The 26,445-nt window shown below is 54.3% G+C and overlaps 1 protein-coding gene across 1 annotated transcript; it reads right to left on the reverse strand.

The window, feature by feature from the left end:
• On the reverse strand, positions 1–26,445 carry FAM167A (family with sequence similarity 167 member A). Its single transcript, XM_053578814.1, has 4 exons — positions 25,845–26,445; positions 20,176–20,262; positions 10,365–11,157; positions 1–2,943 (listed from the first exon to the last, which is right to left on the reverse strand). Exons 3-4 carry the CDS (start codon positions 10,752–10,754, stop codon positions 2,680–2,682), a joined length of 654 nt encoding a protein of 217 aa, XP_053434789.1. The 5' UTR covers positions 10,755–11,157; positions 20,176–20,262; positions 25,845–26,445; the 3' UTR covers positions 1–2,679.

Below are 26,445 nucleotides of genomic sequence, written 5' to 3' on the forward strand. Positions count from 1 at the left end.
TATCTTCTTTTAAAGTATTTTTATTTCACTTTTTTCTAACAGCAATATAGAAACAAATAATCATAAAAAATAAAAGTATAAACTGTTGATTATGTAATAGCACTTGGTCTTGCTACAGGGGGTGGGTCTCGGGCTCAGCCGGGCCAGGTCACACCTGCCCAGGCCCTGTAGGCCTCTGTGATGGCTGCGGAGCCCATGAAGGCATGAGGCGGGCCCACTCGAGACAGCGGCAGTGGGGGACTTCGTGTTTTACAGCCGGGAAGCTTGGGGACGGCAGAGAGATGGATGAACAATGGGTAGGAATGGAAACAGGGTCATGTACACGTGGTGGTGGAGGCTGGGCCAACCCACACAGAGCAGCGACTTCACAAAGCTGAATCAGTGTGGTCAGTGGTGTTTACTGTGGAAGGTCAGGGAGCTGACGGACACCAGCCACTGGACACAGCTGCCTTCCCCCCCTGCTTCCCAGCTTCTCTTCTCTGATCACCTCCTTCTCTTTCTCCTCCTCATCCCCTAATCACATTCTCTTGGGGTGAACTGAGCAAAATAGCCGAGTACACAGAACCTATCCCAAAACGTGTCTTATCTTAGTTTCCTCTTCAAGAGCAAAGCAAGCAAGCTAGGGTGGCTTACCTGAGCTGATAAATCGCTCAGTTGCGTCCAATTCAATTAGATGGACCACAGTCAACAAAACCTTCCAGCTTTAAATACAGTTGTTTCTGTTACTATACTGACTGATTTCTAAAAAGACAAAACACCTCAGATTGGCATTTTTTCAGAATATGGGATGGGCACACCTGCATGGGTTCAAGGGCGTATTCTGCCGATGTGAACAGGTAGGTATGTGTAACCCAAGATCTCAGGGGCGCGTTGGGAAGAGGCCAGCAGGAAAGGGGCATCTTTTCCGGCCTTGACAGCGCATGTGTATAGCTCTGGGCCTCAGTACACAGAATAGGGTGGATGGACGATCTGGGCTACATTATTCTGCCTTCTCTGAAGGAAGCATAAACACTCAGGCTCTTTGAAATTACAAGGAGACTGTCTATGGGGACCATGAGTTGCTATCTTCCCACTCTTAACACACTAAGGAGAAGCAATCCCTCCTCTGTGTAGCTCACAGTGTGCCTGGACATGCACTCGGGAAGGGGACAGACCAGCCAGACAGCATGCTCACACCATGGGACCCTGTGGGCCCATGGACCAGGTGCCCCAAATATTCTGAATTGAAAGAGGTTGGGAGGTTTGGTGGTTGCAAATAAGGTGAAGTGTGGAGGGGTTGGCAGTGTGTGGGGTTTGGCAAAGCATCAGGACCACCTTTGGAGCTCAATTCACTGACACATGACCCGTCTAGGCCTCACTGACAATGGTTTCACACATCAATATCCACACCACTAAACATCTTTGCAGCCCAGAGGAGTCACCCTCCTTCCTCAGGTTTCCTAACACTCCTTTACTAACAAGAAGGCCCAGCTAGAGGATATCAAAGGTGAAAAGAACTTCTGGGCAGAGGACTCCAGCAGGCTGCGGGGGAACCACCATTGAGTGTCATCCAGACGAACTCCCTGACCTTACACCTGACAGGAGGAAACTCTTAGCATCAAACTCGACACTCTGCATCTGGCCTACCCAGCTGGCTTCCCCCTTTGGACAAAAACCAAACATTTATTGACAAGTTAGCAACATGTTAGTAACAGTCTTATTCAACTAAAACTAGTTGTTTCGGTCAGGCACAGGGTCTCAGAGGAGACTCAGCACAGGCTTCTGGGCTCCCTGGATTGTCTTTCTGGAGAGAGCAACATGGTGACGTAGCTGACACCATCAGAACCCGCCAGGAGGCCGGTGCTGCACCCTCTCCAGGAGGACTCAGTCATGGGAAACCCGCCCAGGCCCTGCCTGGTTCAGTCACCAGTGGTCTCCTAGAAAGGACCCCTGGGGATGTGGAGAGACAGCAAAGGGCCCTTTGCAGGGTGTGACTGGTGCACATGTCGGGGGAGGCGATGGAGGCACCTGTGCTCCCCCCACCCAGGCTACGCTAGGGTGCACCTGTTACATACCCCAGTGCATGCTGGAGGTGATGCACATGGCTGCATGGTGCCAGGGTGGAAGGCCGATGGCAGCTTAAGCCGTGGGCTCTCCAGGCACCACTTGCTGGCTATGGAGCCTGTGTCCCCAAATGCCACTTTGTTATTCATTTAGATTTTATTTTCCTGGTGGACTCCTAGCAAGGCTGCTGAGTCCCCTACTCAGGGTGAACTTGAGCCTATGCTTAGAGGACAGCAGCAGCATGGGAGAGAGGCACGTCTGACGTGTCCAGTCTCCCCAGGGCCCTTGGAGAGGAGCCTTCTGCAAGAATGACAGCTTTGGGAGCCCCCCTTTGGGAATCCCAGTTCACAGCACCAGTGCTTCCAGGAAACAGGAATGTGGGCCACTGAGGGATAGGTCGCTCTTGGACAAGCTTCTCTTTATCATCCTCTGGCAGTGGCCCTTTTGCAGAACTCTTTGGGCAGGAAACAGGAGCCAGCCTGGGAGGCACTGGGGCCACAACTGGGCCCCCCAGGGGAACACTATTCCAGAGGAGCTGCCTCCCCCCAGCCGCCCGTGCAGGAAGCCTTGCCTCTGGAAGACCCTCCGGGGTACCTTGGCCCAGGCTTCCTCCCAGCCCGGCCCTCCCAGGGCTTCTCAGCAGAGAGAGAACCTCCGGGAGTTGATGTTCATCTTGGTGACACCAATGAGCTTGAGAGGCGCGGAGAGGCTGAAGGAGGCAGCCAGTGGCGAGTCGCAGAAGAGGTCGGCCAGCTCGTCCCGCTCCTCCAGCCCGTAGGTGGCGTCGTTGAGCATCCTCCTGTGCAGGCGGCACGTGTGCTCGATCTTCAGCTTGTTGATGTCACCACGCAGGCGCATGAGCTGTCGGGCCAGCTGCTGGTCCTGCAGCCGCATCTCCATCTGGAAGGCAGGGGAGGGGGCGTGAGCACGCAGACAGACCGCTGGGCAGGAGTCCTAACCAACGGCCTGGGGTGCCAATGGATCTGTCTGGAAATGCTAGCCCTTTGCCAGCTCGGGGAGGTAGAAAGACAGAGACAGGGAGGCAACAAATGAAGATGTGCTTGTGGAACAGCACTCCGCGTGGCCTCGCCACCAGGCCTGATCCTTCCGAAAGCGGTGCACAGTGGTCCTGCCTTGAATACAACTTCAGTTTCTGCTCATTGTTTAGAGAGACATTCAGACGGAGAGTAGAGAAGCACGGATAACAGCACAGTGCCGGAGTGTGGCTGCCTCCAGGGTAGGAGGGACTGTCTGGGGAAGGAACTCGAGGGTCCCATGGCCATGGCAGCTATGATAGGTATGCATCCCACCCAGGAGCGGCATGCTGTTGTGTTGCCCTTGAAACATCCAGAATGCCCGTGATATTTCTTAGTCATCTTTCAAAGGAGCCAAACATAAAATAGATTAATATAGATTAGATGGTTTTTTTTTTTGAGACACAGTCTTACTTTGTTGCCCTCAGTAGAGTGCTGTGGCATCACAGCTCACAGCAACCTCCAGCTCTTGGGCTTAGGCGATTCTCTTGCCTCGACCTCCCAAGTAGCTGGGACTACAGGTGTCTACCACAACACCCAGCTATTTTTTTTTTGTTGTTGCAGTTTGGCCGGGACGGGTTGGAACCTGCCACCCGCCGTATATGGGCCTGGCGCCCTCCTCACTGAGCCACAGGTGCCGCCCAGATTAGATGTTTAACTATGAATTATGGTTCTAAGTTCTCTGGGTCTCCTAACAAAGGATAGTAAACTGTTACCACAACCTCTGAAGTGACATTACTACCATCCCCTGTGGCCGACAGCTGAGGACGCAGAGGTACAGCTGAGTAAGTAACGGGCCCAGCTCACACCACTGCTGGCCGAGCTGGGGTGAGGAACCCAGACCCCAAACACCTGACCACAGAGCTCTTCTCCCTCTCAAAGAAGACCTGGGGCCAGGCTAGAGAGCTGGCTGCATGCTCAGTGACCCCCTAGAACAGCGGTTCTCAACCTGTGGGTCGCGACCCACAGGAACTGTATTAAAGGGTTGCAGCATTAGGAAGGTTGAGAACCAGTGTTCTAGAAGATTCCTAATGCGTTCAGTGCCTTGGTGTTTCCTGCTGAGGAAAGACATGATAGACGTGGAGGATTTTGCTGTGCACTTTTGCTTGTGGAACCTTCCCTTCTTTTAGTCTGGGGCAACAAGAGCAGTGACAGTGGCAATTCTGAAAGCACATTTGGGGCAGAGATTTCCTAAGGCATCTTTAAAGCTGGCCTGAGAAGAACACCAGTGCACAGGGGCCAGCTAATTACCAGAGCATGGTCATTAGCACAGATCTGGGCACCCAGACAGAACCCCGAGGGGCAAGGGCATTTTGTCTAACACCCTAGCCCAGGGCTCTTATCTGTCCTATCCTCGCCTGACAGGTACAGGTAGTCTCTGGTATTGAAAAGAGACTGGGCATAGGTTCAGGCCATTTTCTTAGCTATATGGGAAGGTTCAGAATAGGAGGCTCAGGAAGCAGCTAGGGGGCTGTCAGCATGCTATGGCCCGGCCCGTGAGGGAGGAAGGCTGATATGACACGAGCTTAGGGGATGGGGTCGTGCAGGAATAGGCCCCCACCACCTGCCGTTTCTACAGACCAGTTCCCACTTGTGCTTCCAAAGAGAGGCGAAGTAAATCTATTTTCTGTTTCACCCTTCAGGCCCCCTGCGGGCCTTTTTTCTCTCCAAAGTCATCCCATATTCCATGACCCAGGCACGTGTGTTCTTGGGAAGAACAGGGGCTTTGGGCTTCCTGTGCTAGGGGCCAATGGCATTGAGTGTAAACCAGACTCACTTCAGGGCTCTGAGATCCAGCAGGTCTGAGTTTGAATTCCCGCTCTGCTGGTTGATGTCTTGGGCAAGTTTCTCTTCTCCTCTCTTCTCTCCTTCCTTTCTCTCTCTCTCTCTCTTTTTTTTTGAGATAGAGTCTCACTCTGTCACCCTGCGTAGAGTACTGTGGTGTCACAGCTTCCAGTAATCTCAAACTCCTGGGCTTGAGCAATCCTTCTGCTACAGCCTCCTGAGTAGCAGGGTTTACATGTACCCACCTTGGGCAAGTTTCTTAACCTCAGTTTTCTCATATGCAAAATGGGGCTAGCAATCGTGCCCACCTGTAGAGTTCACTATGGATATTAAATGGTGTGATGTGTATAAATGCATGTGACGCAGGTCCCCACCATTCCAGGAGCCCGCAAAGCATTCAGGGCCCGAAAGCTGCTCGTCCTCCCAGTTCTCCCTTTACGACACCCTTCCAGGAAGGGATTTCTTATCCCCATCTTCCGAGAACAAAACTGAGGAAGATTAGTCAATTGGTTTCCCTAAAGTCACACAGTTAGGATGTAGAAGAACTTTGACAAATTTCATGCTTTTTTCCATTGCACTCGTGACCAATTAATGAGCCAGTCACATTAGGGTCACCCCCAGAACCGTCCAGATTTATGGGATCTGAATTCCAAAGAAGACTCATGGGGAGCAGTTGCTGCCTTGGCCATTCTCATATCCAGCAGGTACTTCCAGAGACTGAAGTCCTGATTTATACCTAATTCTAGGAGACTCGATGCCTTTTTTACCTGTAGACTACAAGGTGAAGAATATGTAGCAATTACACTGGCAAGACAGAGTGGAGCCTGGCACTCCTCTTTCTTTGGTCTTTTATGTTTGTAATCCTTTTTTCTCTTGATTATACATAACATATTCCTATGTTAGAACTTTTGAAAACTGCAGAAAAGTCAAAAGTATAACGTTATCACCCAGAAATAAAGATAACGATCACGGAAGTTTGGTGTATTTCCTTTGATGGTACCTTTGTTTATAAATTCTGTTATAACCCCTAAGAGGCCAGTATCTCTCCCAGGTGAATAGGAATCTTCTTGGAGAAGGCTGCTGGTGCCAATAGGCTGACGCCCCAAGCTATGCTCAGACGACTTGGCCTTGGGCAAACACAAGCCTGGACTAGAACCTGCAACCCAGCCAGCACTCGCTGAGTGGCTCCATCTAGCAAGTCCTTACCCTCATCACCAAACTGTTGGGCTGCCACTACTGAAAGGTTACTGTGAAGCACGGCTGGCAACTTTCTGTGTCTTAAGCATCATGTCTGAACTCAACAGGGTTTAAGCACAGGCTTTTTGATAGCCTATGGCCCTGTTGACAGGTACACATGATGTGTCTAGAACAAAGGAAGGAGATCTGATCTAGAGCTAAGTGATGTGGGTCCTATTTAGCCAGATCCTTGCTCAGGATCTTGAGCAAATCATTTAACCTATCACCGAGGCCTATAATCTTTCCAAGCCTCACTCATCTGTAAAATGGGAATAGAAAATACTTCCAAGCCTTTTCACAGGATACTGTATGTGAAGGGCTTTTGGGAACTGTACGATGCTACCTAGATGGGAGACATTAATGTGGCTGTATCCTTGCATTTCTCGCCTCTGTCCCTATCGGAAGAAGCTTGCTGCCATTTGCCATTCCGTCAACATGGATAACACTGGCTGCAGGGGGCTGTGCCTGGACACACCGGAGTCATGTCCTTGCCAAGCAGGCAGTGCGGGCAGGAGAGGGTTAACTGGGAGAGGACTCCAGGCTTGGAGAGGAGGCCACAGTGGGACAGCTGAGTCCTGTTCTACAGGCCTCCTGCTCAGCAAACTCTAAATTATTAAAACTTGTCAGGTTTCTTCCCCTTTTTCTAACAACCATAAACACCTTCTTGGGGCCTCTGTATGCTGGGATCAAACACCTGCCTGGAACTAAAGAAAAAATTGTCTGTCAACACCTGGGAGTCTCAGCACAAAGACAGCCCATCGGGAAGCCAGAATGTTTTGTTTTCAGACCTGTAACTGCACAGACCAAGAGGAAGACTTTACTGTCCCTTTTCAGGCTGTGACAGAAGTGAGAACACAGAAAGGCTGGCCCCTTGCCTTAGTGCTGAGTCCCAGGCCCGAGCCCAGGTGGGGGCTGGCTGAGTGACCCCCTGACTTGACTGAAGCCCAGGAAGAGGCCTTTGTAAAATGTTCTGAATTCCTCACTCAGCTGGAGAGAAGAGAATCCTGCAGCTCCGGGGTAGACGCCCTTCTTTTTTTTTTGCAGTTTTTGGCTGGGGCTGGGTTTGAACCTGCCACCTCCAGCTCATGGCTTCTCACACCTTCCTGAAGCATTGTCCCCATTTCCCCCAGGCCACCTACTGAGGCCTCCTGGAAGGTAGAAAGCTGGAGGCAGTGTCTTCCTGGCAACCTGAGCAGCCTGGAACCAGCAGAGTTGCACAACCACCTCTTCACCCAGCTCTGAGTTGTGTCCAGGGAGCAGCAAGATTGGATCTCAGCCTAGAATGGTCAGGTGGCCCGAAGCCACCTAGTATAGAGGCCAGCAGCCCTGCCTGACACAGCCCGATGATGACACATTCTCTAAATCCACTTGTGATCTAAGGTCAGGCCTCCTCTTAGCTGGAGGAGTCACCCGAACAGGCTTTGAGGATCACTTTCCTTGTATCCCCAAGGCATTAGCTGAAGGGAATCCAGCTTGCAGGTCCCCAGGGTCATCAGGAGTGGTTGTCTTTTCCTTGAAGCTGGGAGGGAGAGCTGACCTCCGAGGGAGCTGTTAGGATCCTTCCTTGCCTTAGAAATCAGTCAAGATCAGGTAGTCGTTCCCACTGCCAGTGTCTTGGCTGGTTTTGCCCAGGGCAGGGCAGCCAGAGGTGCTTCCAGACCCAGCACTGCCTCTGAGAAGGGGTTGACATCCACCTCCCTGGTTGTGCCAACAGCTCCCGGGAGCACTGCTAGATGGTCAAAAGCCTGCCATCCCCTGAGGTCAAAACTCCCACTAAGTTGGGTATTCAGCTTCTTGTAGGGAAAACACACACACAACTGACCCAATTACAGATTTCCGGTGTTTTCTTGGCCACATAAGAAAAGACAACATTTGCATTTCAGCCTAACATATCAACTGTGGAGGCCCGACCAGGTGCACCGAAAACTTGACTGCAGGCTTACAACATAGGAAACCACTTTCATTTTGTTAAAAAGTAATAATTTTTTAAAGGTGCCTTCAGTGAGCTAACAGATGCCGGATGGATTAGGAATGGCATTAAGTTTCATGCTTTGACTGAGACTTAAAAACACGAGAATGCGTTCGTTGTCCAAATGCTGAACTGTCAGTTTTCAATCCAATCAAAGGGTCTGCAAGTTGCCTTTGTTACTGTCTAGTCCCTGCACCATGCAGGACCACGTGTGCAGTCTGCCCGCCCACTAGTCTGTGTTGGGCTGTGCTGGGCCTCCGAGATGCAACCTTCTGAACAACGATGTGGTCCTTGGGCCACTCAGTTTGGGATGCTGTGAAGATAGCTTCTTGCAGCCGAATCCGTCCTGACAGTGAATACCTGCTGCTGCCTCTGGAGCAGGCTCTACACGTCATCCACGGCTGCCCCTTCGCTCCTTACCTTCCTCCCTCTGGCCAGCACACTCTGGCCGGGGCACCTCTCCTAGTGGTCTGATAAGAAATGTGAGCACAACCCCAGATCCCAGGCAGGGGTTTCCAGCCCAGGCTGCACACTGGAATAGATGTGAGGTTTAGGATGCCTAGTGTCACCCTCAGACATTTATTTGCTCCATCTAGGGTATGGCCAAGGCTTTGGGGGCATGACAAGCTCCCCAAGTTGTTTTAATACACAGCTGGGGGCGGGGGACACTGTCTGTAAAGGATGACCAGGACAAGCGCTAGGGGACTCCCTGCTGATTAACAGAGGAGGGTTCTTTCCCTCATCCCCACTGCAAAGGGGGCTAGGAGGGTGCTAACTTATTGGAAAATAGAAGCCTCTGCTCCCAGAAGCAATGGAATCTCAAATGAACCCGAAAGCAATTGGCATCCTTGATTAAAGGGAATGTTTTTTATTCCTCCTTATGAAAACAAACCAAAGCAGCTTAGCCTTGGGAATTCAGAGAGCAGCTGCACCTCTTTTCTACCCGGCCCCAAGCACCCATTGGTGACTGAGCACCCCAGAGGTGCAGCACAAGCCCACAGGTACCCGGTCTTCTCTGAGAGCCCCGGATACACATGTGCCAGGTACCATCCCAGACAGAGCAGCATGGCAAGCTTGAGGAAGTGTTCTCAACATCGAGGATTAAAGCCAGAAAGGGTGTCCAATTAGTCAGAGATCTAAGTCCCCGAGCCCCTGTGAGGATTTGTTTTTCAGGATTCTGACTTGACAAACAGAGGAGGCCTCTGTCTCACCTGCTGGCCCAGGAGTGATGCTGGCTCACCTGTGGCTGGGGTGGCCTGGCTCTGCAGGTGTCACCTGGGCCTCAGGTGATGGGTAGGGCGGGGGTTGAGAGCTGGGGTTGACCCCTAAGGCTTTGTGCCTGACTCTCCCGAGAAGCCACCATGCCAGTGTCAGACACAAGGGGCAGAAGGGACCAGGCCCTCAGCTCTGTGCCCTCGCCTGCTTTCTCAGGCTGAGTCACCCCACATGGGGAGAGGTGGCCCTGATGGGAACCTGCTTTGCCCGTGGGCAGAAGAACAGTGGAGCTGCTGTCCTAGCTCAAACACAACATGTGCTTTGCTCACGACTGTTCTGCCTGGAACACTGTCCCAGCCCTGGCCTCTGGGCAGACTCCTCCTCAGCCACGCAGGGCAGGGCGCGTCTGGCCGTCTCTGGGCAGCTCCTGCACACACAGAGCACCTTCCACACTGGGCCCCGGCTACGCACCATGGTGTCCTGTATAGCCCTGCCCTGGGCCAGCGCCAACACACTGGGCACTCACTGGCAGGCAACTGGGGCCATGGCAGGGTGGGAAGTCACTCCAGGAGTTGCCCTAGAACAGGGGTCCTCAAACATGTGGTGGTGTGATCGTATTTGTTCCAGTTTTGTTTTTTTACTTCAAAGTAAGATATGTGCAGTGTGCATAGGAATTTTTTCATTGTTTTTTTTTTTAAACTACAGTCCGGCCCTCCAACGGTCTGAGGGACAGTGAACTGGCCCCCTGTTTAAAAGTTTGAGGACCTCTGCCTAGAAAGTCAGGGGCGCGGGGAGTGGTGTCAGGGAAGGGCAGGAACACCAGGTTCCCCTGCACAGAATGTCTTCCCCCATTAGTACCTGCGATTAGGGACGATGGACATGTGGGTTCCCTGCAACTACAGAGAAATGAGGCGTGCCCTCCATCCCACAGGAGATCACAGGTGTGCACCTCGGGGAGGCTAGAAACAGTGGCCACATGGTGGGAGAGACACGGAGGGAAAGGCACGGAGACAGAGAGACAGACACAGACAGAGAGATCGACATCCTTTCCTTCCTGGGGACCCTCAGGGGCAGCCACTCACCAGTTCCTTCCTGAGCCAAGCTAGAGCCTCGTCGATGCTCTGGAAGCCATCCAGCTTGCCCAGGGCGAGGGCCCCAGCACCGGGGCTGCTGATCCCGGCAGGTGGGGGATGCTGCCCGGGTTCTCTCGGGGGAAGCAGGGGCTCCTCCCCACCACGCTGCCCTGGCTCCAAGCTCCCCTCCTGCTCCTCAGCAGCAGCCGGCCTCGGGAAGGGCCACGTCTGCCCCTCCAGCCTGGCCTGCCATTCCAGGTAGGAGGGTCTGCGCGTCTCCAGGCGCAGTTTCTCAGTGAGGGCCTTCAGGCTCCGCAGGTGGTCGTCAGGAGGACCAACCACTGCTGCTGGCCCCTCTTCGCTGCCCACCTCTTCTACCTGGATCTGCGGCACAGACATTCTAAAGTTGGCCCGGGCAGCCCGACACAGGAGGGATTAGGGAGCAGTGTGGCAGGCTCGGTGGGTGGTGAGGGCGGGTCCTGCTCTGGAAGGGCCTCATCCAGGTGGGGCCGCGGCTCCCAGGGGCATCACTGGGATGGGAGCTGCTCTTGGAGGCTGGATGGCACGGAGCCGAGAGGGACAGAACAGTGAGTAGCAGAGAACCCCTCCTGGGGCGGCTGCTCCAGGGTTCAGGTCTGTGGCTGGCCCCAGGATCCTGTGGGTGACGTGCTTCACAGAGGCAGGCGGAGGCAGGCGGCAGCAGGAAGCTGGGCACGGCCCGTGCCAGGAAGATCTATCAGTCCAGGAGGCGTGAGCAGACCACAGCTCCTGCCTCTCTGGGGAGGGCAGGTGGCATGATGCCCTATGGGAAGGACGAGAACCACGTTAGTCCCGATCCCTCCTCAGCCACGGGGAAGCTGGCGTGTCTACTGCACAGGAGGGGAAATTGAGGCTCATGGAGACCCCAGAACAAGGCATCTGATTGCTACTCCAGGACTAGAAGTGAGGTGATGTTTGACACCTTAATTCAGGGCAGAGCAGTTCACGATCAACTGAAAAATGGTGGAGTGCTTTCCCAGGCATAAAAAGTTCTCCATCATCTAATTTAAAGCCCACAGCACATCTACAGGGGTTTGTTCTTATTCCAGTTTACACCTGAGAACCCAAGTCCCCAAGACTCACTGAGATCTCACAGCCAGTAGCTCAGGGACAAGCCCAGGTCACGTGGATGTGAGGGCACAGGTCTTATGGCTGTGCATCAACTGCCCAAGGGTCCTGGCGCTGATCAGCAGACTCAGGTGTGTCTGTTCCTTCCAGGAACCACTACACCCCTCCCGCCCCACCACACAGCCCTGCCCTCGGCCTGGCTCTTCCAGGCCAGCCTTAGCCCATACTCCCAGCCTCTTTCTCCAAGAACACCACCTTCCCTCTCCCCTTCAAAGGAGGAAGCAAATAAGCCTACAGCTGTTGCCAGGAAGCTGATGGTTAAACCGAAGAGGTTTGTGACTCACGGTTCTAGAAGGAGGTTCTCACGTTGACCTCAAGTGCCTGTGCAGTAGTGCCTCCTTGGCATGGACCATAGTTACATGATCTGATTTGGTCTCCCCATTTCCAGTGGGAGGCATAAGCCCAGGGTCTCACCCCACAGTGTTAAAACACGAGGAGAGAAGTGACTCCGAGCCTCCCGCCTATGCGTCCTGCATCCCCAGGGATCAGGCAGGTGGAGTCAAGAAAATTAGGGGACATTGATCTGGACTAAGGAGAGAGGCCCTTGGCTTTTATGGTGAATTCTGAGAATCTGTGCTGGGGGAGTGTAGCTATCAAGGCAATGGACTGATTTGGAATGATGGAAGTCCAAGATAAAGTTTAAATGAAAATAGTGAGATGCTCGCAAGCCTGGAGAGTGTGTCCCCCTGGTGTAAAAGAAGAAGGGAAAGGAAGAGAGATTTTTATCAATTTATATATACACCTTAAAATATCCCTGCCCCCTGGAAGAAAGGAAGGAAGGAAGGGAGGGAGGGAGGGAGGGAGAGACACTGAAGAAATACCCCTGTGAGGGTAAGGTAAGGTAAGGTAAGGTAAAGAAAGAAACTGATAGTTGTGATTGCTTGTCTGGGGTGATGGGAAGGGAAAGAATTAAAATGGGGTGGGTGGCAGAAGCCAAATGGCGGGCTGGGCCACCCAGAGAGGTTGTAGGACTCCGGCAGACCATTCTGTTTCAGCCTGCAGTGGACAGGATGCCTCGCTCCTCGCTGCCTGCCCCTGCCTCAGGTCCTCCATCCCATCTCATAGCAGGGAATCCCCATCCCCTGCTTCACGAACATGTGCCACTCTCTGGGGAGTCTGACTCAACTGCGCTGGGATAAGTCAGACAGCAGTGGATTTTTTGGCTCCGCAGGTGGTCTGAGTGTGTGGCCATCGTGAAGAACACCTGTCTCCAGACTTGGAATCAGCTCGGATCCTACCAGGCTTGTTAAGCTTCAGTTTCTTCATCTGTAAAAGGGGGCTGACAATACTGACCCCCCAGGCTCTTGCGGATTGACAGAACTAAAGCTTGCGCACACCCTCTGAAGACTTGGTGTGCTCTGCGAATTTGGGGGCGTCTTTCTGTGCAGTTTCATAGTCAGAATCTCTGCAATGTAAAGACTTCATAGCTGCTTTGTGGGGCCCCTCCCAGGTGCCAGATAGCTTTGCTGAGGTGCCAGATTTGTCCTCAGTGTGCCCGGGGTGGCTGTACCCATGGGGCTTCCTTCCCAAAGACAGGGAGTACTGATCATACCCAGAGAAGCTTTTTGAAGAGGACACAACCACAGACAGACCTACAGGCAGTGTCCTCCCTCCCTGAGTTCTGTGAGCAGATAAGACAGACCGGGAGGATGAAGGTGGTACCGCCTGTCCTCCTGCCAGCAAACTCCCCCTGCAGAGGACTGGACAGCCACCTGGAAGCTCAGGGGCTCCTCTTGTGGTGGGAAACCGTGACAAGTCTGTAACTTTATGTGGCCACTGCAGGTAAGGGGAACTTACTTTAGCTGGTATTTTCTACCAGGGGTCCTCAAACTGTGGCCCACAGGCCACATGCAGCAGTGTGATTGTATTTGTTCCCATTTTGTTTTTTTACTTCAAAATAAGATATCTGCAGTGTGCATAGGAATTTGTTCATAGTTTTTTTTTTTAAACTATAGTCCGGCCCTCCAACGGTCTGAGGGACAGTGAACTGACCCCCTGTTTAAAAAGTTTGAGGACCCCTATATCTAAACCAATTCAGAGAAGGCCGATGAAGACCCCATCAGGACTACTGAGGCGTTAACAGGAGCACCAGTGAGCTGTGAGCTGGGGGATAATGAGCTCTGCTCTGCTGGGCCTCGTATGTGAAAACACTGAGTGCGAATTGGCTTACGTGAGCCTTGTGGCCCCAGAGGCAGGTGGGATCGCCCCAGTTCACAAAGGGGGAATTGAGCCCCGTCTCTGGCCATCTGACTCTGGGTGGGCCTCTTCCTATTCCAGAGTGTGTGGGCTGCCGTAGGGTAGCTGTCAGCTCTGACATTGGGCACGGGGCTTCCCGACCACTCCCTGCCTCTGGTTCCCTTCTGAGAAGTGGGAGCAACCAGGCCTGGCCTCATAATCTTTAGGACTCAGTGCAAAGTGCACTTGCGGGGCTCCTCATTTTTAAAGTCCTAAGGGTTTCAAGACTGCAACAGCAGAGCAATAATCTGTGCCACTGTCTGGGTCCAGCACCCATGAAGCCAGCTGTAGGGACAATAATAACGACCACGTAGGTCAGTGAGAGGATGAAATAAGGTCCCAGATATAGAGCTCTTAGCACAGGGCCGGGTATACAGTGAGGCTTAGACACTGTCTCACTTTTTAAAACATTATTGTTACGATGGCTCAACCTAGCAGGACCACATCACAGACTCATCACACAGACCCCTGGGCAGTCATCCTGTCAGTCCCTGACCTGCCAGGTGGCCCGAGTCAATCTCTACCCCTCACATCCTGCCCCGGAAGCCAACTGACACGGAACCTCCAAATGTTCAGGTCTCAAAATTGCCTGCAGACTCTCACCTAACAGGCACCGTGGAAGGGTATACAGCAGCTCCCCTACACGAAGGGCTCAACTATGACGTGAACTTTACCTAACAAATGCAAACAATGTGACCAAATCGTTTGTGCCCTCATATTAATCTGAAATAAATTTTAAAAAATTGCATGAAGAGCCCATCCTGCCGCGGATGGGAGAGGACAGCCCCCCTTATTCAGGCCTGTTCTGTGTCCTGCTGTCCCCCATCCCGCTCATCCCTTGCTCACCTGGAGACACAGGTGTAACAGTGTGGTCTCTCCGCGGATGCCAGGGCCAGGGCCAATGCCTGGTTTCTGGTCCAAGCACTGCTCCTGACAAGCCAAGGACCAGGGCTCAGTCCTGTCCTCCTGGCCTCAGTCTCCTAATCTGTCTAATCTGTGCGATAGCTAGGGACATACTGGAACCTTGTGTGTGAGAGTTCTCTGCAAACTGTGAGACTCTGTGCTCATCTGCAGACGGCTACCATCCTCGAGGTGTGTGAGTGTGTGTTTATGTGAGGCAGAGAGGCCTCAGGTAGGGATTCACCACTCTGGAATGTGTGGTCACGAGTAGCTGTCAGGGACTGAGCCCGGCCTGCCACCTGCCCCCCTGTCCAGCACACCCGATGATGTGGATTTGCACAGGCAGGATCTGTCCTCTTGGTCATCAGTGTCCCAGGGGGTGTGTGAAGACACACACTTCTTCTTCCCTGGTGTCTGAAGAAGCCCAGAGGGTTTCTTCCTTCCTCTCCAGCTGGAATGTCACCATGTAAGCCCAAGGATGTGATAGGAGGAATGTCTGCCATTCAGCGTGCACTCAGGCACTGCCAGGGCACAGATGCCAGTGCTGGGAGCTTCCCGGGCTGTAAGAGCAGCAGAGCCTCCCTCCCGCTGAACAAAGCAGGTGCTCCTGCACCCTGCCAAGCAGGCTTTCTCTGCCTCTAAGCCAGGTCCTTCCCAGGGCCGAGGAGCTGCCAGACCTGGGACCTGAGGCATCCTGAAAAACAAGATCAGACCCTATAATCCCACCAGCCCAGGCGTGCCCCACTAGTAGCAGGGAAGATAAGCCTGGCGGTGGGGGTGGGGGTGCAGCAGCGATGTACCAGCACTGGGGACCCACACTGCACTCAGGGACTACTGTCCAGACATGCTCCTGCCCCTTTGGAAGAGGCTCTGCCAACCATGAGCTAATTCCTCCGGCTGCTGGAGGAACCAGGTGGGTGCAGCTGGGTCCTTCAGCCAACACCTCCTCTTACTATGACCTCATCTGCTTGCCTGGAAAACTGTCAAACCCACTTCCTCCATGGGACCCTGGAGCAGGGAGGATGCAAGGAGCTGCTGACCAGTCCCTCCCTCTGCCCCCCGCCCGCCTCCTCCACAGGCTGGTGCCTGCCCCTTCAGGCTGTGCTCTCCACTAGCACCGCTCCACTTCCTCTTCATAGTAAACAATCTCTCTAGACCCCACCCAACACCTCTGTCCCACAGAACACCAGCCTCTCATATCCCCGTGACTTTGCACAAGCTGTTCCTTCAGCCTGAAAAATCCTTCCCTCCTTCCTATGCCTCAGTTCTCAGGAATTTTCTCCTTGGGGAAATTTTCCTTGATTCGCCCATGCTGGGTTGTATGGGTTGTATGTGCCCCTGGGTTGTATGTGCCCAGGACACAGTGAGAGCACATCAGAGAGGCAATAATGTCATCCCAATAGTAGTTGAGGCTTGCAGGGCACCGTGACGGTGCCAACCAAAAACCTTTGCATGTTTTAACACATTTAATTCTCATAACACCCTGTGAATTAAGCATTATCACCGTCCCCATTTAACAGATGAAGAGACTGGGGCACAGACAGGCTGGGTAGCTTGCTTAGCCTTCTGGGCCTGATACTGTCTTGGTTGCCCCAAGCTCTGCTGCTGGAGCCAGGGTGGGTCTGGTTGGGGGCAGAGGCCCACACACACGTGCAAAGGGATCCGCTTCCTCTACCGAGTGCACTGCATGTATTGCCAAATCTAAAACCCCAAGAGAGAGCCACTGTTTCACTCGGAGAACAGAGCAGGACCCTGCTCCATGACAGGAGAGAGCGGAGGGCCTCCCACCCAGGCCATGTTCACCTGGGCCTTGGCTCCTGGGCTGAAAGGTGCTGGTACTGTAGTGAGGATGCCGAGGGTGAGGGCAGGGCTCAGCAGGCTGTGGTAGGCTTTACACACGGGAAACGACATGGGGAGGCACGGGCCCAGCTCACGCCGCATCCTTTCCTTTTGTCCCTAAAGAGGAGCATCCCAGGTTGGGGAGAGAGTGATCACTAGGTCTGGGACTGGGTCCACAGTTGGCCTGGAACCCGCAGGCTTTTCCATCTCGGTTTAATAATGAGCCCAATGCTCAACTTGCACAGAGCATAAGCAGGGCTCAGGCTGACCTCTGGCCAGGCTGACCTTAAATGAGCTGGCAGCCAGAGGATGGGGACACAGCCCTGCACTCCACAGAGCTGCTGACAGGAGCCAGAGCGGTCTGGATCCGCCTCCTCCGGGGTTGCCATGGTGACTAGAGCAGGAGGGACCCTGCTGGTCTGGTCTGGCAGACCATCATTCCCTTTCCAGCCTCATCTGCATTCCTGGCCATGGTCAGAGCTGGTGCTGGAGCCCCTCACATGGAGGGTGACATCCTGCAGAGACTGGCCCCTGGCTCTGATTCTGTGTGTGTAGGGGATGAATTGTGCTGGAACATGTGAGTGTGGGGGGGGTGGCTGCCTTGCTGGGGGTGTATGTGTGTGTATTTGTATGTGTGTGTGAATGTGGAAGGCACTGCCTTGCTGGGGGTGTGCTCTGGGTGTGGGTGGGGTTGATGGTGGTGTCAGGATCAGGAAGGACAGTGCCCCTGGGGTCTTCCTAGAGTGCACTGTGGTCTTGCTACAGGGAAGCCGCCCACGGGGCATGTGCTGCCCACCCACGCCAGGTCTGGCTCTCCCACTCCCTGAAGCCACCCATTTGCTGTCCCAGCGTCATATGCCTGCCGCTTCCCTTCCATGTCTGCTCAAACGTCACCCTTTGCAGATCCCAACTCTGGTCACCTGAAGAGGTCAGCACCCATCTCCCCAGTTCTTCCTGGGGTTCATCCCTCATTCTGAGATGTTCTCTCATTACTGTGTACCCCTCTCTCAAGAATGCAAACCTGGGGAGGGCAGGAGCTCCCTCCTGGTCACACTCAGAGCAGTGCTAGGCACACAGTAGGTGCTCAGTGAACTCGCTGAGTAGGGCAGTGAGTGAGTGAGCAGAGGAATAAAGAGGCTGGAGCCTCGTTCAAACAGCACCTCATTCTGGCCCGCCCTCCTGCAGCTGGCCGTCACCAGTTAGTTACTTCCTGCCTTGCTTTAAGGTGTCACTGTCGCTTGCCTCCTCCCTGAAGCCCTCCAGGACCTCCCCCCCTTCCAGATAATTCTTTCTCTGAATTCTCCTGGCACCTGACACTGGCCTGCATGACCTTAAACTGTGGGAGTGTCCTGTCTGTCTGATGTGGCATCCAGGTTCCCCAGCAGCAGGATGCTACTGCAGTTTTTGTGCTTTTGTGTTCTGAGCACAGGGCCCTGCCGACAGCAGTGCTGTGAGATCAGCAAACAAAGTCTGGCTGGTGTAGTTTGTGCCTCCAGATTTCTCCCCAGGAGGACACCTCCTGCAGGTTTGTGGGTAAGTCTTCCGAAGTCAGAATTTTTCTAGTGGCTGAGTCATTTTTCCTGATTGTGGGGGTGGGGTGGTTTGGAAAGCTGGTCTCAACCCCTTTCCTGATCGTGTTATGTTTGAACAGGACTCAGCTGGAGCCTCCTTCAAACAGCACCTCATTCTGCAGCCTCGTGTGCCCCTGGAATGTTGCTGCTAGCTTCCTCCCTGAACACCTCTGTCTGGGCACTTTTCTGTACCCCCCTTAGGTAGTAGCTGGAAGGCTTTGCTGAGTCACGTTTCCCATGTACTTGCCGGGTGGACAGACAGATCTCTGTCCAGCATCCCTTCTGTGAGCGCCACTCTGCATTATCCCAGGTGGCTCTGAAGAGACTAAGCCATAACACCCATCCCAGGATGCTCCCAAGACCGGGAGGAGATGTCCTCACTCTCACAATAGCGACCGGCCCAGTGGACAAGCATGTGGCTGGGAAGGGCCAATCAGAATACTTTCATGGGATCTGAATGTAGGTGCCTGGGGAAATAGGTAGTATTTTCAGTGGGGATAGCTTGGCTGGCAGGGGGGAACATATGCCTGGGGGTTCCAGAGAAAGCCCCCTGGCATAAAAAGTAACAAGCCCAGGGGAAGGAGAACTAAGGGAAGAAAAGTGTGTCCCCCGGCCGCCCACAATCCCCCTCACATCCTTTGAGCCCTCAGGCCCCACAGTGTCTAAAGACTTAACCTTCCCAACGACAGGCACCAGTTGATTCTCCCCTCTGTTGGGCTACTTTCAGTTGGGCTTTTGTCTCTTGCCATCAAAAGAGGCCTGAGGGCGGCGCCTGTGGCTCAAAGGGGTAGGGCACCGGCCCCCTATGCCAGAGGTGGTGGGTTCAAACCCAGCCCTGGCCAGAAACTGCAAAAAATACAAGAGGCCTGAGCAGCATGCCCACGCTGGGCGGCGAGAGGCAGGTGGGCAGGCCCCGTCCTTCTTCAGCTCTCCTTGCTCCAGGATGCTTGCTTGGTGTAACCAGTGCAACCTGAACGCACACTTTCTGGATAAATACAAGAACTATATGAATGACCAATTTTCTTTCTATCATGGGTTTCTCTATGTCCATTTATAAATGGATACACAAAAATTCTTAGAAGCAAGAGGAAGGGGAAAGAGACCCCTTGCCCAGCATGCCAGGCCCTGGGCTCATCCACGGGGTCTGGTTTAACCCTTGAAATGACCCTGGGACATAACCAGTATTATCTAGTATCTAGTATCATCTCTACTCCTCCACTCCTGGAGGCTGAAGAGCACAGCAGAGCAGCAAAGGAACCACCACTTTAGTCTTCCTGACTCCATTTCTGTGACCATCTCCCCCAGATTTTTTTCCTAAAAATATGTAGAAAAGTAATAGGAGCTTTATATCATTTCGGTATTTTAAAGCCTACTGGTCTTAGAAACCTCAGGAGCAAATAGTAATGTTTAAATGTTTCTTGTATTTCTGCACAACTGCCCTGGGCAGGTGAGGAGGATGAGACTCCAGCCACTTGGCTGAAGCACCCTCCATGCTGGTGCTGTGTGCAAGGCTGCAGCGGCAGCAGAGGGCCTCACTCCTGGGCTGGGGTCCCCCTCCATGGCCAGGGCTGGGCAGCAAGGAGGCCTGAGCCTGAGCTCTGTCATTAATAACTGTGCTACCTTGGACAAGTCTTGCAACTTCTTGGAACCTCATTTTATTTGCCCGTTTCCTTTTGGGGTTTGGAGGGGTGGCTCCTAGGCTGAGGGACAGCTGCTATGCCAGACTCTGAGGCCACCAGTGTGGGGGGGTGAGTATGGTGTAAGGCCAGGACAGGACTTTAGGAAGGGTCAGAGGACCTTGGTGGGTGCCTCCCCCTGGGGCCACTGCTGCTGGGAGATGGGAATGAGAGAACCATGTTGGACAGATCCAGCCTCGGCAGTAGAAAAGAGTTCCTGCCCTGGGAGTCGGTGCCAGGGCCCTGTCTGACCCCAACCAACTGTGGCAAGTTGCTCGCCCTCTGAGAGCTCCTGCTTTCCTCTGTGCACGTGTGTTTGGGGGCAATGGCCTCTGCACCTCCATCCTGCTGTGTGCAGAGTCTGAGACCACAGCAGTCACCCCAAGTCAGGGAGCCACGCCTAGAGGACAGGGAGCAGAAGAGCCCACTTACCCACAGGCTCTTGGGGACCATCTTCCCAGGGAAGCTCAGTGTGCGGTGGCTGGACCTCAGCTCAGAATCAAAGCTTCCATTCCACACCTGGAATAACAAGAACAATTAGAAATATGTTACAATCCCTCTGCGACTTAACACATGCTCTTCCCCACACACTTCAGCCTGGGCTAGGGAGACCTTCCTAGGAGATAAACCACAGAGAAACTGCAAACCGGAGAAGTCGTAGACTTGCACAGGGGCCCACAGCTCCATGAGTGGGGCTGGCAGGCTGGGTTTGGACCCAGGTCCTCTGATTCTGAGTCCAGCCTTGCTCCATTGCCTAGAAAACAGGGAAACCTTGCTTCGTCTCGCTGGGCTGTTACGAGGAAAGATGCTATAAAAGCACTTGCTAAGACCTTTGCAGATACAAAGTGCTAGGTCCATGCTGCATAACTGAGCAGCACTGGCTGCACATAACTGGCTACACCCCCCTCTCCTGTAAGAAGGCCTGGAGTGGGAAAACCTTTCCTTTAATTTGCCCAATGAAAGAAGTTGTCGAGAGAACAGCCAGGGAAGAGCTGTGCTTCCCTGTTGGCTGGGGAGAAGCCCTGGCTCTGGGTGACACAGCTCTAATTTATGGCCTCTCTGCGAGGAGAGAAAGCTCAACCACTGAGGGAGGAGGGTACAGGGATACCCAGTGTCACCAGCTTGTCCCTTCCATGTCTGCAAGGCCCTGGGAAAGTGCTACTCCAGCAGACAGGGAGAAAGGTGCCTGAGAATCTTGGAGTCCGCCTGTGGGGGAGGTGGGGAGGGAGGAATAAGCCGTGGGAAACTCAGAGAAGGAAGCGGTTAGCACTTGACAAAGCAGGGATGCAGGACCTGGCCAAGGCAGCCTGTCGCCGCCCCAGCCAACTGCCACATGTCACCACAAGACTTTCCTGGCCAAAGGCCATAGTGGCAGCAGGAATTAAGGGGCAGAAGGCAGACAAGAATGGGCTTTAAAGCAATTTGCAGAGATGAAAGCAGAACACAGAGTTGACAGGTGTCCTGGGCTTGTGAACAGAACGCGCTTCCCAGTTGACTGACACTCAGGTGCCACCCCACCGCTAAGGACACCACAGTGACTCCTGACCAACTGGCATTGGCCTCAGCTCCAAACAAGGCCAATTTAGGACTGCTCAGATCCACAGGATAACTGGCTGCAACTTCAAAGCAGAATCAACAGACTCCGGCTGACGCGGGAGTGCCCTGACGACTTGCTCTCTGTTCTGCTCTGCGCTGTGAGTTCCAAAGCCCAGAGGTCTCACGTGCACTTTCTAAGATGATGCGAAAGATCCTTAGAGTCTTCTGTCATTTGGGCAGGGCCCAAACTAAGCACACGGTGGGATCCCAATGTGGCCTCAACCTGGCTAGGAACACTCAGAGCGCCCCACAACCACCTGTAGGAGCAGCCTGTGTGGGCACCGGAGGTTGGAGGGCGCATCTGGCCTGGGTGCCCACAGGCAGGAGAGAAAATGGGATGTGAGACTCTGCCCCCAGCTCTGTTAGTTGGAGCTGGGTGTGGCTGGGCTGCTGAAGCCAGAGTTCATGCCGCACAGAGAGAAGAAAGCAGAGAGGCAGCAGGTTAGGGACAGGCAGAGCTGGGTATCAGAGGACTTGGATTGACAGCCAGCCAGGCACTTATGAGTTTTATGACTTTGATCACTCAATTTAACCCCTATAGGCCTCAGGTTCTCTCCCTTTGAAATGAGACCATAATGGAATCTGCCCCACCATCTGGGAAGGATCAAATGAGATAAAGTGCTTGTGAATTCTTATTTAGATCTCTAACAGGACTGCTACCTCCTGCCCTTGACAGGGGTTGGCTGGCACTCTCCTTGGCCCATCAAGTGGGAAATGGCTCCTAAAGTTAGCTGAAGTGAATGGGATGGTGCCTCACTCTCAACTCAGGATGCTGCTGTGCAAAGGCATTTACCCATCAGCAACCTGCCCAGATCCCATGCTCCTTGGGGGCCAGGCCATCATGTTAGGCTTCCGTGTGGGATGGGAATGAATGATCCCCAAATTCTTCACAGAGGTAGTGAGGCATTCTGTGAGGTGTTATTAGGCTACATCCTGGTACATTCAGATTTGGACTCCTCTTCCCACCCCAATCCTGGCCACAGCCTCACTGCAGAAAGTCCCCACTCTAGTGGCTGGGGCCAGAGTCCCTCCTGCAGGGAGTGCCTCCAGCTGGTACTAGGTATTTGATAGTTAGCAAAGTAAATGTTAGAAATGTATTCTCACTGGTGAAGACGGAGGCATTTAAGATATGCAGGTTGGCCAAACAAATTCAGAGACTCTTGACTCTAGAAAGAGCAGGTGCAGGCATCTGTTGAGACGGCCAGGGAGATGTGGTCAGGGCATCAGAAAGACAGACTGCTGGGGCCTCCTGAGCTCATGGGACAGTCCGTGTGGACTCTGTGCTGTGTTGGTCTGCAGACAAGTATTTGTTCAACATGTCTACTTGTGTGGCAGAATTTGGCCTGAGGCCTGCTTCCAAGCAAACCTGATAATGAGGCTTGTCTTCAACTTCCTCCATTTCTCAGTAGCTGCTATCAAACACATAAACAAAACAGCCAGGACATAGCCACACCTGAGGTCCTGCCTGCATGACCCAAGGGCTCAGTCAGTTCAAGACTATTATGAGATCTCTCGGGGCAGCACCTGTACATGGTCACAGGACTTGGGAGCTAGTGCCACTATCAACTTGATGGTAACTAGGGGGTGGCAGGACCCTAAGTAAAGGACCCTCATCCAGAACCTTCCTAGGTAGTCATCTGACCTTCCAGTTGCTGCCGGCTGGCACTCAGGGGCTCTGCTGGCTCCCTGGAATGAGGAAATGCCGCCCAGCCTGCAGCAAGTGCTGGAACTGTAGCCACCATACAGGTCACCGCCTGGGCCCATTACACACTCGTCCTTTGACCTGGAAAATGAGCTCTGGCCTGGGCCTGCCCTGCTAGGTCCCAAGGGAGAAGCCCCGTGAGGAAGCCCTTGGGGATCTGTTGCCAGCTCCCACATCTGGATCAGAATACCCTGAAAGGAGTGTCCAGCCACACGGGAGAAATCCCCCTGTAGAAATGGGTGTCTACTCAGTCTACTCCCCTAGGGGAGAAGCTGACCAGGTTCCCTGATGGTCTCTGCAAAGACAGCTGGGAAGGAGGGCTGTGCTGAACAGTGTCCTGGGGGCTCTCTCTCATTGGTGGGGTCTTTGAAGTGCAGAGGCACAGCCCCACCCCGTGGAGATGCCAGAGCCACATGGCAGGGGCCTGGAGGGAAGAGGAGCCTGATGCCCCCGTGATGGGCCATGTCACTCTCTTCTCTCAGGAAGGCCTGATGGAGGTAGGAGAAGAGGGGCTGGGGTGGGCCGTGGGTGCCCCTAATATCTCCACTCACTCATCTTTGCTCCCATTCCAGCCCGGAAAGAAGTGGTGGGCTCAGGGTACAGAAGAGCAGGCCTGAAATGAATGGGGCAATTCCCAGATGACTGCCGAGCCGGCAGGGCTCACCCATCACCTGTTCCCACCTGGTCCCATCCTTCCTGCTGTCCTCACCCCTTGGAAGTCTACTCCAAGATGTGCCTTTCTCTCTTTCCTCCTCACCCCCATGCAGATCTCAGGGTGCACTTGCAGAGCTGGTGGCTTGTGAGGGCTCCCCACCCCGGGGCCCCAAGGGGCAAACTTTTCAAATGATCGTTCAGCTTTTGCCTTTGCAAGCAGCTCACCATCCTCAGGATAGCACTGCACCCAGGGGACTACAAGAATTCCAGATGCCCCTGTAGGGTCTAGGAGGTTTTCTGCTATTGAGGTTCACCTGGAGAACACAGCCAGCTCAGGAGCAGGAGCTGGAGGGCGCGCCCCAGGACCCCAAAGGGCAGTTTCCCCCTCACTGACCTACGGCTGTTGTGCATCTCTCTAGGCCAACAGTGAGGTGGGGTCTGAATTTATTTCCCAGCCAGAGTCCTTCCTGGAGGGAGGCCAAGCTGGTAGATGTGAAGGTGGGGCTGGAAATTTGGTAGAAATCCATGCATGTATGTACTTGGGAAGACCAAAAGAATAGGAAAAAGTGCACAAGAAGCCGGGGGTCTTTGGGTAGGCAAGAAGGAGACCAGGGTGTAGGGAAGACCCCTTTTTTGCTTCACTTGAGAAGGATGGAGGCTGGTTGGGCTCGATGGCAGAGCCTGTCAGGCTCTTGATACAAGAAGTGGCCTCCCGACTCCTTGGGGTCCCTTGAAATGGGAGGGTACTTCTCAGGTCATGGGATAATCTCCCCAATCATGTCATCTGGGTGTGGCTGGTTTCTTTCCGTCTCCAGGTCTTAGTCACCCTGGACTTCCTAAAGCAGTCTCCTTTTGAGAACACTAAGGGCTCCGGAGTCTTAGGAGTCCGGCATGAGAGGCTGAGTCTCTGCTCTTTCATCAGCCAATGTGAGCTGCACCAAGTTGCTTAACTTCTTGGAGTCCCGTTGGCAAGACAGGGATAATAACATCCCTTTAGTGAGGATGAAGTGACCCAAGGATGGATGGGGTAAAGACTCTAAGAAAGAAGAGCTGTCGCCTTCACCTGCTCTAAGCACAGTGCCAGGCTGTTTTCTCCAGTGCCTCAAAAACATGCTGCAGAAGTTTCCCTATGGCGGAGGTGGTGGGGCTACTGGGTGCCTGGGCCACCTCTGATTTCCCAGGACTTGGCCCAGCACTCTCCACTCTCCCTCCTGTGCACAGCAATGGACAGGACCTTCTCTGGGGCATCCCTGAGAACTTGCACTTTGGGAGTAGCCCAATGGCCAAGGACCTGGTCTCATCTGCTGCGATTCCCCAGGAATGACAGGGAGTTTGTGGAAACTTGGTTTGGGAGAACCTGCTTGTGGGTGCAAAGTAGTGGCTGTAGTGGACCTAGGACCAATCCACCTTCCAGATCTTCTGGTGGTGGTGGTGGTGGTGGGGGTATATACCAGAGAGCTGTCTCCAAGTACCCTTGGGAATAAAAACCAGACACAGGTAATGAGGGGTTTTCAAAAATGCAACACATCCAGTCTCACCTGGTTACAGAACACACTTGCTTCCCCATGTTTTCTGGTGACCCCTTAACCTGGTGACCCAGGGTGCTCAGCTTCATGGCTGACCTGCCCACCCCCAAGGCCCTCTGGCAGTGCAGCTCCCACCCATCATGCTGGTTTCAGACCTCAGAGCACCCTGGGGCCTCAGTGACCCCAGTCTCTCCTGAGTTAGGAATTGCATCCTCGGGTACAGAAACTTCCATCTCACTGAGCCTGAAGTAGACAGAGGAAACAGGGTGGGCCTGGAGGTCACCAGCTATCTGGGAGAAGAACTGGAGAGATCTGAGGGGGCCCCTCCCTAGACCCCAAATATCCACCCAGAATCTCAGCTCTGGAAGCAGGGCCCAGCAGGCAGAGGGGTGGGGTCCAGCAGCGGCTGTCCCGCACCTCCCGAGAGTCGGGAGCCCCCCAGAGCTCCGCGGGGCGGCGGGAGGTGTCACCACCAAGGTTCCTGGGGGGCCGGCTGTCCCCCTCCCCCCACTGCCTGCCCTGGGCACCTGCGACTCCGGAGCCCCCTGCCCAGCCAGTGCCTCCTGCCACCGCCGCCTGTCCCCAGCCCCGGGGACAGTCCCCAGCCTCCGGCGAGCACCCACCTGGGGGCGCCCGGAGCCGCCTTCCGGGGTGTCGCCGAGGTCCCCCGCCTCCTCCGGCGCCGGCTCCCGCCGCCCAGCTCCGGCCGGGCCTCCGCGGCTCTGCGGGCTGCCGCCTCTCTCCTCTCGTGCTCCTGGGAATTCTCCGCACTATTCTTTTTTAAAGGGACTTTTTTTTTTTTCTTTTGCGTTGCGTCAGGGCGGTTGCCAGGCGACGGCAGAGCTCTCCGGCCGAGCCTTTCAGGGGCGCTCCCGGCCTCCGCCCCCCACCGGCCCGGGTCCGAGCGCGCCCGGGTCCTAGAGCCCGTCACGTTCGCGCGCCGGCCCGGGCAGACCCGGGCGTCCAGCTGGGCGGTAAACTCGAGGGCGAGGCAGCTTCCCCTCCAGCTCGGCGACGCGGCTGTGGCCAGGCCGGGGTCAGCAGCCTGCCTGCGGGTGGTGAGGGACAGGGGGTGGGAAGGAGCCCCACGCCCAGAGCCCGCACCCGTCCTCGGCGGCCAGACGTCCCCAGGCCCGCGGCTACCAGTGTCCAGAGCGTCCGACGCGAGCGGCCTCCTTGCCACGGTTCAGTGGGCACGTGGTGGCGTCTCGAGATGACGGATGG

The sequence above is a fragment of the Nycticebus coucang genome, chromosome 24, assembly GCF_027406575.1.
Source record: "Nycticebus coucang isolate mNycCou1 chromosome 24, mNycCou1.pri, whole genome shotgun sequence".
In the NCBI taxonomy this organism is placed as follows: Eukaryota; Metazoa; Chordata; class Mammalia; order Primates; family Lorisidae; genus Nycticebus; species Nycticebus coucang.